Genomic DNA, 15,523 nt, shown 5'->3' with positions numbered 1-15,523 from the left:
CGTAAGACACTAATGACGCTATTTAATTGACAAACTTGACCACAGTATTTAAAAAGAAGCCTCTAACTTAATTGTAGAAACTAAATCAATGCAATCAAACTGTGTTTCATTACACAGAATACACAGTGAAGTGAATCATTAAAAACAAAATAAAATGTGCACATTATAAAGCAACTCTTAATATTTCACAAAAACTTTATTTCTACATGATGCCAAAAGTTTTCAATCAGCTAGGCTAAAAATACTGAATTTACTTTTTTTTTTTTTAAAGCTAACCATTTTATGTTACATAAAATGGATAAATACAATTACATAAAATACAATTCATTTCTTTTAGAAAGTCAATTATTTAATCTACATCAGAGGTTATTTTTTAAAAAAACAAACAGCCATCATTACAGACAGACTTATTTCAGCTTTATTAGAATTCCCGCAAGTCAAATGCTTACATAGACCTAGCTGACTGTCTTTCTTACAGTATGAAAGATTCTAGAAATTTCTGTACTGGTATTTAAAAGCTTCTAATTGGCCGATCTTTATAAATAGAGGTTAATTGAGAGTTCACATGTGCCTGGAAATGGGCATTAGAGCAAGTGCCATTTTTTGCACTTGAGACCATTACTTACAAGACCTCAAAAAAAAAAAAAAAAATGCAGACATGCAGAGGTTTGGTTCCATTTCATAATTGACAATTGTATGTAAATATAAAAATCTTGTGTGCACACAGACACTTTATAATTCAGGAAAGAGGCACAAATGAACTCTCTGAGATGAACAAACTTTGGTGCAAAAGGCTAGAATGAACCCCAAAACAACAAAGGAAGTGATGAAGGAAACCAAATCAGAAACCAAATATGTACATCCTTTATTATCAGAACACTTCATCCACATTTCACAGGGAAGAAGCTCCTGCTCTAAGACAGACTGAAATTGGATGATCACCAGCACTGTGGAGCGTGTTCTCCGGTCAGCTAAAACAACAATGATCAAATGTTATGTATAGAGGAAAACCAGTGAGGCTTTGAAATCACCACCCAAACTGTGAAGCATAGGGTTGGCAGCGTCACCTTATGGTAGAATTTTGCTGAAAAATGGGATGGTGCACTTCAAGATGAGAAAATACTCTAGAAATACTACCTCAATGCATGAGGCATGAGTTAAAACCTCGGTTGCAGCTAGGTCTTCCATGATCCTTATCAGAGCAAATTTGGCTTATAGACAAAAAAAGTGAAAATATTAGAGAACACACCCAAAGACCAACAAAACTGACATCAGTTCTGTCATGAGGAATAGGTAAAAAATTCCTGGAAAAGCATTGTGAGGAGTTCATTTAAAGGAGAACTTTTGACCAACTGAAAATCTGATATAGTAAACACAAATTTGAAATAAATCTGCTTGTTTGTAATGACATCTTACTGAAATAAAGTATTTACTTTACTTTCCATGTGTTCTGAATGACTTTAGCCTAGGGGTACGCAAACTTTTGGTCTCAGTATGTATGGTTTGATGCGAGGCAAAGACAATGACGTCTACATGTACCAGAGCCTACTTCATTCAAACGCTGCCAAAACACACTATTGTGCTCGTCAGTCTAAAACAGGTGAGAGAACAGAGGTCCTAGATACATCAGACAAACTGAAAATTTGTCTCTAACACAGCAGTGAATTCTACTGCTGCTACTATTTGCCTTTCAGAACTTGTTGCAAACCTGCTAAACATTCAGCCGTTTCTGAACTCCTCAAAGCTGTTATTGTTTTTTCTTTAATTTTAGTTTCTCTTTAACACATTTGTTCCAGTTTTTTTTTGCATAAAAATGCAGCATAAAATTTATTTTATTTCAGCTCAGAAATTCAGCAGAAATGTATTCCTGCTAGCTAGCATCATTCGTTCACTGGAGCACAGAGGATGTTTTGTAAATATGAACAATTAATTCATGCAAATTGTCTGTGATGGATGATCAAACGTTAGCACTGTATATAGAGAAAGCTTTTAATTCCACTTCTACAGGATGGCGGATTTAAAAATGCTAAATGCTAAACCTGTAAAGCAGGCTATGATATACAGACAACACAAATTTAGGTTTTGCTGATCCCATTTCTTTAAAAAAAAAAAAGAAAAAAAGAAAAAATCTACCGTAATAGGGTATAAATGTCAAGTATAATAAGCATTTACTGTTGCCTGGCTGGAGGTAGCGGTTATTTAAAAAGACAGGCTGTGCTCCAAATGCCCGTTGTGGCTCTTACCCATCAGCCATTGCACGTTAAAGGTGGCGCTGATTGGAGGGGATAAGGGACTGTCCCGGCTGTATGCCTTCACCACGTAGCGCTCAATTACACCTCTGACCTCAGGCGGCTCCTCCCAGCTCACCTCCACGCTGGAGCCATTTACACTGGCAACTCTGGAGGGAGGCAGCACACTTTGTGGAGCTGCAAGATGGATAAAAGTGGGAGAGAGAGAGAGAGAGAGAGAGAGAGAGAGAGAGGGAGGGATGGGGAGTAAAGAGTTGGTGTCAGGCTAAAGAAAAGCAGCACACATATTCTTCACATTTAATAGACACAGTAAATCATATCCATCCATTAGCATAAATACAATTTATTAGAGTTGTAACTTTTTCAGCGCTGATTTAATATGACTGTACATCCACCGTTCATACTGGGTCATATTTCAAACTCATCCAGCCTCTTTTTTTTTTATACACCTGCAAATGTAGTAAACAGTAAAACGTATGCAGAACAGGCAACATATGCAGTGTACGGAATATGGAATATATATAGTGTTCATTTTTAGATCATTTTAGATTCATAAATTATACAACAGCATACAGAGTTATTATTCATCCATTAGTAATCCATTAGTACATACATTAAATAAGAAACACTATTATAACCAGAACAGGTTTTAAATGTAATTTGAGCTCATTTTATCATATAATACCTGCCATAAATAAATAAATAAATAAATAAATAAATAAATAAATAAATCTTTAACAAATCCTTGGTACATCAAGCAGAAAAGATTTACCTTTATACAATTACATCAGGCTTCACTCTGTTGTGCCCGCTCCTACTTCCTATCATTCATCAACCTCTCCACGTAGCCCTTCATTTTTAAAAGGAGGCACCTTTTGTGAAGTGCCCTCTTTACCCTGAGCTACATGATAAGCTATCGCTAAGCACCATCTCATCTCCTTGACTGTTACATATATTGTGCTGATAAGAAGGAAATGGGCTGGCCTGAAAACTATGACACAAATATCACTATGGAGCTTGCTATGTGTGTGTGTGTGTGTGTTTAAGACTGTCCTACCTGTCTCTCGACTGCGTCCTCGCTGCCACGGTCCAGCTGTCCACCCTCCCTCTCCAGATGCTATCACTCTGTACAAGTACTCTGTTTGCAAATAAAGTGCCCTTTGTTTAAGATGATATAAAAATAAAACCATGGTCATTAATTACATACACAAAGAGTGGCACATAAAGATTTGAATATATATAAAATGTTGAAGGTGTCCTAAACTCAAAACAAAGATTTTTATTTGGAATATGGTTTAGTAGGAAAAAAGACCATGGTTGAAGGTCTTCCCTAGTGGCTGCAAATCTCACTACACACACACACACGGCTGTCCAGATGATGTAAAAGAAAACATGATTTGTTAGACCAGGCCACCTTCTTCCATTGCCTTTTTCTGGTGCTTTTGGTGGTGGACAGGAGTCAGCAGAGGTACTCTGACCTTTCTATCATAGCAAGCATTAACTTCAGCAATTTGTGCTATAGTAGCTCTGTGGGATCGGACCAGATGGACTTGCCTTCACTCCCAATGTGCATCAGTAAGCCTTGGGTGCCCATGCCGGTTCACTTGTCGTTCCTTGAATCACTTTTAGTAGGTACTAATCACTGCATACCAGGAAAACCACACAAGACTAAGATGTAAGGACGAGTCGATCAGATCCTTACGCTTGCCCGTTTCCTCTGCTTCCAACAGATCAACTTTGATAACTGTCTGTTCACTTGCTGACTATTATATTCCACCCTGTTACAGAAGCAATTGTAAGGACATTGTTGCCTTGTTGCATCACCTGTCAGCGGTTTTAAACCTTCGAATATAAAAGCTGGTCTTTTCACTCGGGTTAAGTAAATGCTCGAAATGCCACACCTCTTTTGCCAAATAATCTTTATGCATTTACACTTTTGGCAGATTCTTTCATGCAAAGTAACTTACAACTGAGCAGATTAAGTTTAAGGACTTTGCTCAAGGGACCCAACAATGGCAGCTAGGAGGTGCTGGGATTTGAACTCCATTTTATTAGGACATCTACCACCAACCTTCATATTGCTCTAGTTCTGGTTTGGGACCCCAGTGCTGTCAAATATGCTTCTCCTCTTAGCCAAAGCCTACGCAGAACCCCTTTCACTTCATCCTTATATCTTTAACAAGGAGAGCACATCATTACACAGCAAAGTGGAAATTATCACAGCGAGTCATTTCTTTCCCCTTTTGTACATTTAAACATTCCACGTTTACAACAACTCATAGTCTGACAATGGAATGCATCAGTGGAATAGATCATCTCACAAGAATGAGGATACACATTAAGATTTTCAAGCACACCTTTCGGTACACATATTGGTAAAGGGCTGAAGTGAAACAACTGCTATATCAGCAGCGAAGCTCCCTTCAGAAGAGTGCTGAGAGAGAGAATGGCCATGACCTTGACCATGACCTCTGCATGCCTTTGGGTCAGGGATGGATGCTTTGTCTGACGCTTAGGAGAACAAAAGCCCAGCACAATAGAAGGAATCAAAAACAGGCCAAACGATTGCATGAGACATGGCAGAAGGCCAAAAGCAAATGTCAGGATATCTTCAGGTCAACAAGCTAAAGGTGCTGTTGGGGATGTGTTTGTGTGTGTGTACCAGTAAAAGGCTGCAGAGTCAGATCCAGAGCGCTGATCTCATTGCCTGTGTACACCAGGATGGAGTCGTTTCCCCGGCAGTTAACGCTGGTGTCAGCTGACAGGCATCCATCCAGATTGACTCTGACAGCGGCACACGATGCCATGACCAAGTTTAAGACAGGACCACTTGCAGCCAATCGAACGTCCCTGATGCAGCCACCAAATCCTGTAGGAGAATGGTGAGAAGGAAAAAGAGAAGAGGAAGGAGAATAGATCACATTCTGCACTGGCCTAATGATCTAAAACAAGGAACACCATCAGAGGCATCAAGATGAGCAGGAAGGGGGTTGAGTGGACACAAGAGAAGGCCGAAAGAAAAAATGAGGTTTACAGTCCAGGCTACAATCTAGAGAGTAGTTGGGATTAGACAATGGCTTAGAAAGATTAAATATATAAGATAAAATAAAAAAAGTAAATTAATACACAATTTTATTCTATTTTTAACATTATTTCCATGAATTTCTAGAAAAGAATACTATGTATTGCTATCATTATTTGATTATATCATTTTATAATCTTCAGAGGTCCAAATCCAGGACTTAACGGACAACACTAAAGCACTGATCTGGCCACACTGTGCTCGTGTGCATGTGAGCAGGTGTTTGTGTGTCTGACCATGCAGCAGGCTGTGCTGGTGTAGCGCTGGGTGCTGAAGTCCAGCTGGGACTCCTCCTACATAAAGTGGAGAGGTGATATTGAGGTTTCCTCCTCTCTCGCTCCTGTGCTGCTCCAATGCATGATTCAGAGCAGCTCTGGTTAGTGCTCCACGTTTCAGCATGGTTACACTGTTCCAGCCTCCATCACAATAGGACAGACCCACCCATACATCTAGCTCCACCCTTTGATCTCCCCAACGCAAAACCCATGAGAGGATCCCACCCTGCAGCTCCGCCTACACATAGAAAAGCAAAAACATACACACAGACATATTAATAATGTTATTTATTTATGCATAGATGGCAAAAAAGTCATTATGTGGCATTGGCAATGTGGCCCTTATAGTGTAATCTCTAGCTTTATAGAAATTCATGCTTGAAAAAAAATCAAATACACTTCTGGAACTAAAACAGTCTAGACTTTCGATTTTAGCAGGATGAATTCGGATCTGACATTTTTGTCATACAAACAAAACTCACCAAAATAAAATCCTCGCCATTAATATCGTATGCAAAAAGCAGAAGCGAATTCAACTGATCAGTTTTGAACTCGAATGATATTTCAAAGTCATCTCCACCAATGAAAAACTTTGGTTGCAGTTTGAGGAAACCTGAAAAACATGACAATCCAAACACATCTTTATAATGATACAGTAAATTTAGCCAAGACTACATGCAAATCATATACTGTATAAATCAAAATTCTATATGTATTCTTTGTGCTTGTAGGGGAAATGGGCATTACCATGCCCGAGGAAGTAGGCTCCATGCTCAGAATAGGCAGGGCAACCCTCCCAGTCCCTATACGTCTCATGTTCCTCCAGGGCTGAGTCCCAGTCTAAAGGCTCCCAAACAGCCTCAGGACTGCTGCTCCTCTGGATGAGCACATCCCTCAAACAGCCTGCAAAACCATTACGTGCCAGACTGGCCAGACCTACACACACAAACTCAGCTAGTTAGCCATGTCAGAACAAAGCACACGCAAGCCATGCAATGCCATACTGATATGTACCGGTGTCTTGTCGATGAATAGTGAAATTCTCTGGAAGGCCTCCAAAAAAGATCCCTGTGTTTTGACCTATTATGGTACTGCCACTGGTTGCTGATGCTGAACCTGCAGTGAAGGCAAGAGGAAAACAAATTAGTGGAAAAGCTATTAAATCTTTAACAGAACTAAATTTGTGTGTCTGTTCAAAAGAACTGGGGTATACTGTATGTTTATATGAGTATATGAGTAAAGTACTTTATATGTTTGACAAGGCAATTTCCAAATCATCATGATGGATAATTGGAAAAACTGCAAAATCAAAAAGTATAGACGTTATAAATAATACTGTTAATCACTCCAGACTGAAAGAGGAGGCTATCTCAGCAGTAAATGCCAAATATCCAATGTCTTCTGGTAGCCTAGAGCAGATAATGTCATAACCTTAATGAAGTCACAGGCACAGTGCAAATGAGACACACACACACACACACACACAAATGCACACAAGGGTGCTCAATGAGACGTCTAGGGAAGTGCTGCACTTCTTTGCCAGTCATAATTAAAATTCAAGTTCTGGAGAGGAGCAGCTTCTGTACTCTAATCATTCTAATCACATAATGAATAGCAAAGATTAACTCTGATAGCCTCTTTTGCTTCCATGAGTAAGAATGTAAGGGGAGGGGCCATAAATATAGATCTGTGTATATGTGTATACATATGTGTGTGTGTGTGTGTGAGTGTTTGTGTGTGTGGCTATAGGTGGGTATGGGTGTGGGTGTGTCATTACCGTTGTACTGATTATCCACAATGATAGTTCCCAGTGCTTGCTTCCTGGTAGCGATTAATCTGTGCCACTGGTTGTCATTATACCTTCTCTCTCCATCATTTTCTGGACTGATGGCCACCACCGAGGCCTAACATTGAATACTGAGGGTTAATAACACATCAGTAATTCTATGGTTGCCAAGACCACCATGCAAGAAACCCTTCACTTTGTGTAGGTTTTCTAAACAAATGTCAGAATTATTCGGAGAAAGGAGATCAACCACTGCGCTGTTTGAAAGCTGGGCGCTACTGAACTTAGATCTTCATCCAGTCTTCACTTTCAGCCCTGAGGTGCCGAGTTGAATCCTCCATCAAACTTGACAAAAAGCTATCCTCCAAAAAATTTGGATAGACAGAGATGTCACATCATGATGCCAGGAAGTATACATAGCTTAGTGTCCTAGAATGACTCACCTCTATCTATCCTAACTGAAAGTAGGATTGTTTCATTAAAATTATATTACAGTATCCCTTGTGCCTCCTTTGAAAGCTGAGGGTCCCAGAACTTTATTGCACTGGCTGTAACACTTTCACTTTCAGCCCCTTGTTGCTGGGAGGAACCTGCTGCCAAATTCCATTTCGTGAGTTGCTTTTTTTCCCCCTCGTTCTCCTTCCCTGCAATAGGCTCAGAACCAAATTCTGCCTGGAGATTGGAAGCTCCACACATGCTGTAAATTAGAGGCTCTGGCACTGTCGATGTTAAGATGGGGGTTATTGTCCTGCTAAAATATGACATCACTCTGGCTTTCACATTTTAAACAGCCTGGTGGAGTGTTCTGCAGCAAGCAAAGCAAGACACAAAGTATCACATCTCCTCCTAGTGACAGAGATTTAATGACAGAATCAATATATGTATGGGTGCCAGGGCCTGCGATATGTTTACTGCAGAATGGAGATGGCCTTAAGTATCAGCCAGAGGAGACACAACAAGCTGTCTTAATACCATGCTTGTTCTAAATTTAAGACTTCAAAGCCATTCTTGATTATTAGAGATCACGCTGCCATTGTACCATGAAGCTCATCTGATAGTTTCATTTTACTAGCAAGTCGCTACCATTGATTCTAATCCCAATGCTGAAACAGGATTTTTCCTGGTATACTTTTCACTAGGGAAAGAAAAGCGTGCATAAATGTGATGATTTACTTAAGTAAAACTTGATTAATTTGAAGAAATCTTAACAGTGTGGGCTTTTATAGGAAACTAATGAACAATGACATAGAGGGCTGTTGTCCAGACTATGGTAATGCCTTGTTTACAGTTATTAATAAATTCTCTCTAGCACAGTTCCACTTCGTACAGACTGTTGCTGTTAGACTACTTACTGGTACTAAGAAATGGGTTCATCCCCCTGCCAGACTCCCTCCACTGGTTCCCTGAAAATTACAGACCAAGATTCCTTCGCTTGTTTTTTTTTTTTTTTGAAGCCTTCAGAGTTGTATCCTCCTACATCAGTGGTATACTCACACCACACTTTGGCTATAGGTGTCTGAGACCTTCTGGGATATTGCTTTTAAAGCCCTGGGGGAAGGATAACTTCACCTTTGTGGTCACACAGCTGCTATAAGGAGACATTACATCAAAGGGACCTTTGACAGGATACAACAGTAATAAGTTTACTTACGCATGGATTAGGGTTGTCAGGCCCAGGAGTAAATGTTACAAATTTACAGTTCTGTGCAAGCCACAAATTGCCAGTAACAAACAATTTGTTTGGACACAAAGTTGTTCATAATCATACTTGGTTCCATAGCACCTTGGGCCAAAGTTAATTGTTGTGATTGGCAGATCGGACTTGTAACCATATGCTTTGGACACTTCACTGTCAACTAATTATCACCAGTTTGTGTAATTTTAGCTTGAGTTAGGTATGGAAAGCCATCAAGCTGAAGGTGTCTTTCCAGGTATTGCTCAGAAAGGGCTCTCATGATTTAACTTAGAGGTATAAGAGAGTCAGGCTGCAAGGTTGCAGCAAAATCAGCTGCAGAGTGAAAACATGGGCATGAGAGTACATTGAGAAAGACTTTTGGAGGGGTCAAAATGTGGTGTAGAGTTTAAGTGTTGTTGAGTGATGGAAGGAATTCCTTAACCCAGTGGACATACCCTTCTTTACCTGGAGACTGGAGGCAACTGTAGTTAACTATTACGTTTAGAATCCTACCCTGACTGAGGCAGATGACAATCGCCAGAAGCACTGGACAAGATTAAGGATGTCTAAGATGTATTTTCAATGTTTGAGATCTGGGACAGTCCATGTGGACTGGCTAACTGAGTTAATTCTCAGTGCCGGTCCCAAGCCCGGATAAAAGGGAGGGTTGTGTCAAAAAGGGCATCCGGTGGAAAAACTGAACCTTGAAACATGCGGTCCAAATGATCCGCTGTGGCAACTCCAAACAGAGAGAAGCCGAAAGAACAACAACAGTATTGTGGCAATAAGGATGGTCCTTTCCTCCCTTCACACGGACTTCTCCTGCCTTGTAGTGGACAGTACTAGTGTATCAATGCCACCACCAGGTTCAACGGGTTCTTTCTTGAGGTACATCCTAGAAGTGTATATACTGTACAATTTTACCTCAGTGAATTTTGTGGTGTACTTTATGTAGTCCTTCATGTAGTCTTTCACTATGTAATCCTGGGTAAAACATCAATCCTATGTCCAGAGAAATGACAATAAAACCCAACAGATTGACTTGATTTGCTGTGGCAGGTGCTGTAATAGTACAGAGTATCTGGGTTGTTGCTATGCTCTGGCCTATAAGAGCAGTGAGAGTTGTCTTTGCTTTCTAGGTATTATGTTGAAACCCTTAAAGGCAAGTGTCAAACTGAGTCTTGTCTCCACTCCTGTTTGTGGTTTGCCTGGACAGGATATCAGGATTCAGCCAAGAATATAGATGTTCATTATGGGCTAGAAATCTACTTGTAATTTGCAAATAATGATGTGCTCTTGGCGCTATATGAAGTGAACCTCCTGACACTAACATAAACTACTGAGTGTGAAACAACTGGGATGAAAATCAGCACCTTCAAGTCCAAGGCCATGGTTCTTTCATGTAAAAGAGCAGGATGTTCCTTTCAGGTGATAATAAACACCTTGTTTAAGCATCCTGGAACCTTGCATCCATGAGTGATGGAAAAAGATCAGGCAGGATGCTGATTAATTTCAGTACTATACTTGCTATAATGGTTTGCGCTGGTGAAGCAGGAGATCAAATCTCAACCAAATCTTTCTGGGTAGTTGTCGATTGATGCTCATATCCTCTTAGTCACAACTTGTGGGTAGTTACTTAAAGAATAAGGTCACAAGTGCAGGATGAAATGAGGTTCCTCTTCAGAGTTCCTGGGCTATTCTCCATGATCGGGTATGAAGCCTCACAATAAACGAGACCTGGGTTACCTTACTAGGATATCCCCTGGTTGGCTCCTGCTAGAGCTGTATCAGGGATGTCCCACTGGATGGAAACCAGCTGGCTTGGGAACACGTGGGGTTCCCCTAGGATCAATAGAAATTAATCAGCACTTTCTGACCAGTCAGAATCCAGAATCATACTGTATTGTGGTACAAAAAGAAGCCAGGTTTGTGGTGCTTGGCACGAGTTATAGAAACAAAGAACTCTAAGCTTTACAATTGTTCTCATATTTGTATTGGTTAGGGAGTTCAGAGGTTTACAGCGAGCAGAAAATTGTCCATTCACCATCAGTGTGAACCGTATAGAAAAAAAAGTAGAATGGTATTGAATGCTAAATGCAAACAATCTATAATCTACACATAATTTATCAATTAGTGATAATTAGAATTATCAATTAGTAATATTTAAGTGCAAGCACCCCTTTAATGTTTAAAAGCTGGTTTCAAAATAAATGGCAAAACACAGGCATCCTGCATCTCAGCATTTTGTGACAGCAGACTTTGCCTTACAATGGATAAAACAGGCATTTCAGAAGATGCCAAACAAACTCTCTGAGCAGTAGCATCAAGTAAATCAGCAATGAAACACGTTTTTTGAACAATCAGTCCACCCAGGTTCCACCATTGTTAAAGTACTGAGTATATTTCAATGATTCCCCACCTTTTTTTTACTCCTCTGTCTATGGAAACCCAAGACTGGGAAGTGAGCCCACTTCTCCAATACAGCCTCCACATTACTTATAGCCTAGCACAATATTTGATACCCACCTGACATTACCAGTTTGAAATGATGGCACCTAAAACATGCTGTTTTTTTTTAAATGGTGATCTCTGTATTCTGCTCAGCAAGCAGGTGCTGATTGCTCAGATGCCATGAAAATAGCAATGCTCATCTCCCTGCTGACTGAGAAGGAGCTGAATTGAGAAAGGTCTATCTGTAAATGTCATGGTTTAAAAAAAAAAAAACACACACACACTCTTATCATTTCTATTCTGGTCAGTTTATATGCACCACCCCGGATGCTAAGAAAAGCAGAGCTCAAGCTAGTACATTTGTATCTGCAGTTGATGGACAAACAATGCTTTTCTTTTCAAGACTCCCAATGCCTCTTGGCCACCTTAGATGCAGTCAAATTATTTTTACATGTACATAGAAATATAAGCAGCTAGAATGCACCAAACTTTCTAATCAACTTTCTAATCAATTTTGTAATTAGTTGTAGCAGAGAAATATTCAAGATTCAAGAAGGTTTATTGATTTATATAATATAATATATTCAATTTATATTATTACCATATCCTTTAACCTTTATAACTACTACAGTAAATAACAGCTAAACAAATTTGTCCATTGTCCACAGCACTACACCAATAAAACCTGAATTTAATTTTAACTGACTAGTTTTCTTTCAATGTGAATAGGAATGCACACAAAGTATGAAGCATTGTCAAAAAAGACTTCAATAATCCCCTTTTAAAACTGTGGTAAACAGAAAAGCATCACAGGGTGCATATCAGATTATTGAACATTGAAGTTTATGGGCTATATCAACAACTCACAACTGGGCAAACATCACCTGCCCCCCCCATATTTGCATGAATGAGCAGGTGTGTGTGTGTGTGTGCAGTCCATGCCTCCTCCTAAAATATAAAAAGCTGATTAAGGAAAACTGGCATTGTTTGCAACAGCTTTTAGCAAGAACTAAATATTCTTTCATGAGACAGCATTTCATAAACTGCTCATTAATTTCATCATTACAAAGAGTGTGTGGGGAAGCATACCAGTCTCCTGTGTCACGCCCAATTAGCATCCCATGGTGCTAATCCCATTAGAATTGTTGAATTCGTTAATGGGGGAAATAATGGGCATGCTATCAGGGGACATTAATTGGGCATGACACCACTTTTAGTTATAATTATCAAACTACCCCCAACAAACTGTGTTAATAAATGCAAAACTAGGGAGATTTCGATGGTGGTGTTGGTGATATGAGTCTCATTGAAACTAGTGCAGATCATCTTTCATGCTGGCTTTTAACATCAGAGTGACATGCGATGGTGAGGTAGCATTGCACGGTTACATAATTAGCATGTAACCATCAGTGTATTACTTGTGACCATGGGTAACAAGTGGATTGATCTTCTTTTGAAAAAACAGAAAGCAAGCGAGTTGCACGGGATCAAAAATAAATATTTTCCTCTTAAAAACATATTGGTTTGGAATTAAATATTTGCCATATTAATGTTGCTTTCCATAGAGTGTCAATAGGGCAGGGTTTTTTTTTATTTTTATTTTTTGCAGTTTTATTAGACAGGTTGCAAAAGGCCTCATTGAAAAAAAAAAAGAGGAATAAAATCTAAAAAAAAAAAAAAAAGAATAAAATCTAATTTTGTATCAGTGTATTATCTGTACATGTGCCATTTTTTCCATCACCACCATCATGGAAAAAAATGTGAACTGTATCCTACCTGAGGATCGAAGAGGAAGTAGGGTCGGCCATTGCGCATTTGCAGAGCCACAAATTCTTCTTGCTCTCCGGGAGAAAGAGCACACAGGATCAGCCCTTCTTCCATCCGTGTGCGGAAACTCAGCTGAACACCTGCACGATATGACAACCATGTGCCGAGAGAATATAACACAAATAATGGTAATGGGAATCTAGACACGATGCTCCCCCCATGCTCTCTTTAGCAAGCAAACATTTAATAATGCTGAACAATGTTAATCACCCTGGGACTCAACCCTTGTGTTGCGTGTGCATGGATGGAAACTGGGAATATCTGAGGAACTGCTTATGCAAAACTTGTAGGTTCAGAATCTCATGTGATCAGCTTTTTTTTTTTTGACACGCTCTTCACATCCATCAACACGATGGACCTATTCCTGTAGGAAAGGCACAGGGTTAGTCTCGGAGGTGTGTGTCCTGACAGGGCTGTTTAAAAGAGTGGTGGTCAGTGGTCTCATGGAGCCAAGCGATAAAGAATGAGATTCACCTTAGAGGGTCTCAAGACAAGAGTCCATAGGAACATAGGAAGATGTGCATCAGCAATTCATAGAACATTTGGAGTAGTTCATTGAACATACATTTTCAAGGGAGAAAAATAATACTTATTATGGCTTAAAAGCCATAAAAATATAAGTTGAAAATATTAAGTTGAGACAAATATAAAAAGAGACATTTTTTTCCACAGAAACATAGTTTCCTGCACTATATATTATATTAAATGTCAAAATCTGCCCATGTGAAGGGCTTACTCAGGTCACAACACATACTGAATATTGAAAAATTATTGAAATGATGTCATATCACTGATATCTCCAAACTAACACCTCTCAATAAAGCCAGAAGTGAAAAAAAAAGAAATTCTGTTAGAGCTCTGTATATGATGAACATCAATAACCAGTAAATTCTCCTAGAAACTCATTCTCCAGGCCAAAAAAAAAAAAACAGAATATCAACTATAAGTAGAACAAACAAGGCCATTTGGATTTAATCTGCTTAATACATAACCTGAATAACTTCAGTCATGTTAGCATTATTGCAGCATTAATCAAGTTGTTGCGTATTAATGAGTTTTTAGCAAATGCTAATTACTGTCATAGATTCTGCAGCACCCCATTAAATATACAAATTACAGAATTAAAGAGCCAGAGCTTTTCATGATTAATCTTTAAATGGGGGGAAAAAACTAATGATGTCTGTGCAAAGTTTCCCCTCAGCTTTCACACAATGAGGCCACTTGACAATAAATCAAATTATTTAAGGAAAATCATTTGTAAGATTTAAATATTTCGGGGCTGCGATCGCTTGTAGTCTGAAAAGAAAAAAAATTCTGATCTTGACCCCTTCGTAGACCTTCAGGAGAAATGTTTTATTATTTTTTTATTTTTTTTTAAGTGTGCGCCGCCTCTTAACATTCAGATTCTACGAAGATAAAGAGAGAAATGTGACAGTTCAAAGGCAGCCGCAGCAGTTAATACACTTTATTACAAGTAAAATGAAAGAAAAATGAAATATATGAAGAGTGCATTACTATGCATAAGACACGGTTTCTAGTTTGCATCCGGGCTGAGAAGCTCCAGCCCAGCTCGAGACGCTGGCCGCCATAACACATCAATGAGGATTAAGATGCAGATCAATCCTCTGCAATGATATTGCATTTTTAAAATCTTGTCCCCCCTCTTTGATTTGTTGGGAGTTGTGCACTGACAAAATCATTTAAGGCTCCAAATTAGATGACCATTGATTTTTGCTTAATGCGTTGCTTTGGCTAGATTTCAATATTACACCGAGGATTTTGTCCCTGAGCATGTTGTTTGTTCATTTCATTATGCCTCGTTGCAGCCATTGAGCTCGTTGCTCACATTTATCCAGCCATCGAGCTCGATAAAAAACAAAAAAAACAAACAAAAAAAAAAAACAGCGTGTTTTGAACAGGGAAATCTTTATGTTTTTCCTTATCCTGCTACTCGATACGTTTTTTGCCCCGTAACTGACGAAAGGCCTTCGGGAGTGTAGAGTGGACTGGCCTCGTTCCAAAGCAGTAGGTAAGCAATAGGAAACGTCAACATGTGATTTTAAAAGAGGCGGAGCCGAAGATATGGGCCGACGGAAACGTCTCCGACGTTCTTCGGCTCCCTCATTAGTCTGCGGCCATTTATAACGCCGGCGGGCCCAAGGACGAGCTCTCCACTTT

At 39.4% G+C, this 15,523-nt stretch overlaps 1 protein-coding gene across 1 annotated transcript in view; it reads right to left on the bottom strand.

Moving 5' to 3' along the window:
• The window catches only part of ush2a (Usher syndrome 2A (autosomal recessive, mild)), a 214,114-nt gene that overhangs the window by 125,468 nt on the left and 73,123 nt on the right, over window positions 1-15,523 (bottom strand). The window contains exons 22-30 of the mRNA XM_058398879.1: window positions 13,295-13,425; window positions 7,384-7,510; window positions 6,621-6,722; window positions 6,354-6,542; window positions 6,089-6,219; window positions 5,568-5,844; window positions 4,912-5,118; window positions 3,307-3,387; window positions 2,244-2,426 (exon numbers count right to left, since the gene is read on the bottom strand). Coding sequence (XP_058254862.1) covers window positions 2,244-2,426; window positions 3,307-3,387; window positions 4,912-5,118; window positions 5,568-5,844; window positions 6,089-6,219; window positions 6,354-6,542; window positions 6,621-6,722; window positions 7,384-7,510; window positions 13,295-13,425 — 1,428 coding nt within the window. The remainder of the gene's footprint in view (window positions 1-2,243; window positions 2,427-3,306; window positions 3,388-4,911; window positions 5,119-5,567; window positions 5,845-6,088; window positions 6,220-6,353; window positions 6,543-6,620; window positions 6,723-7,383; window positions 7,511-13,294; window positions 13,426-15,523) is intronic.

The sequence above is a fragment of the Hemibagrus wyckioides genome, linkage group LG09 (genome assembly GCF_019097595.1).
Source record: "Hemibagrus wyckioides isolate EC202008001 linkage group LG09, SWU_Hwy_1.0, whole genome shotgun sequence".
Classification (NCBI taxonomy): domain Eukaryota; kingdom Metazoa; phylum Chordata; class Actinopteri; order Siluriformes; family Bagridae; genus Hemibagrus; species Hemibagrus wyckioides.
This window is presented reverse-complemented; position numbering and strand designations above follow the sequence as displayed.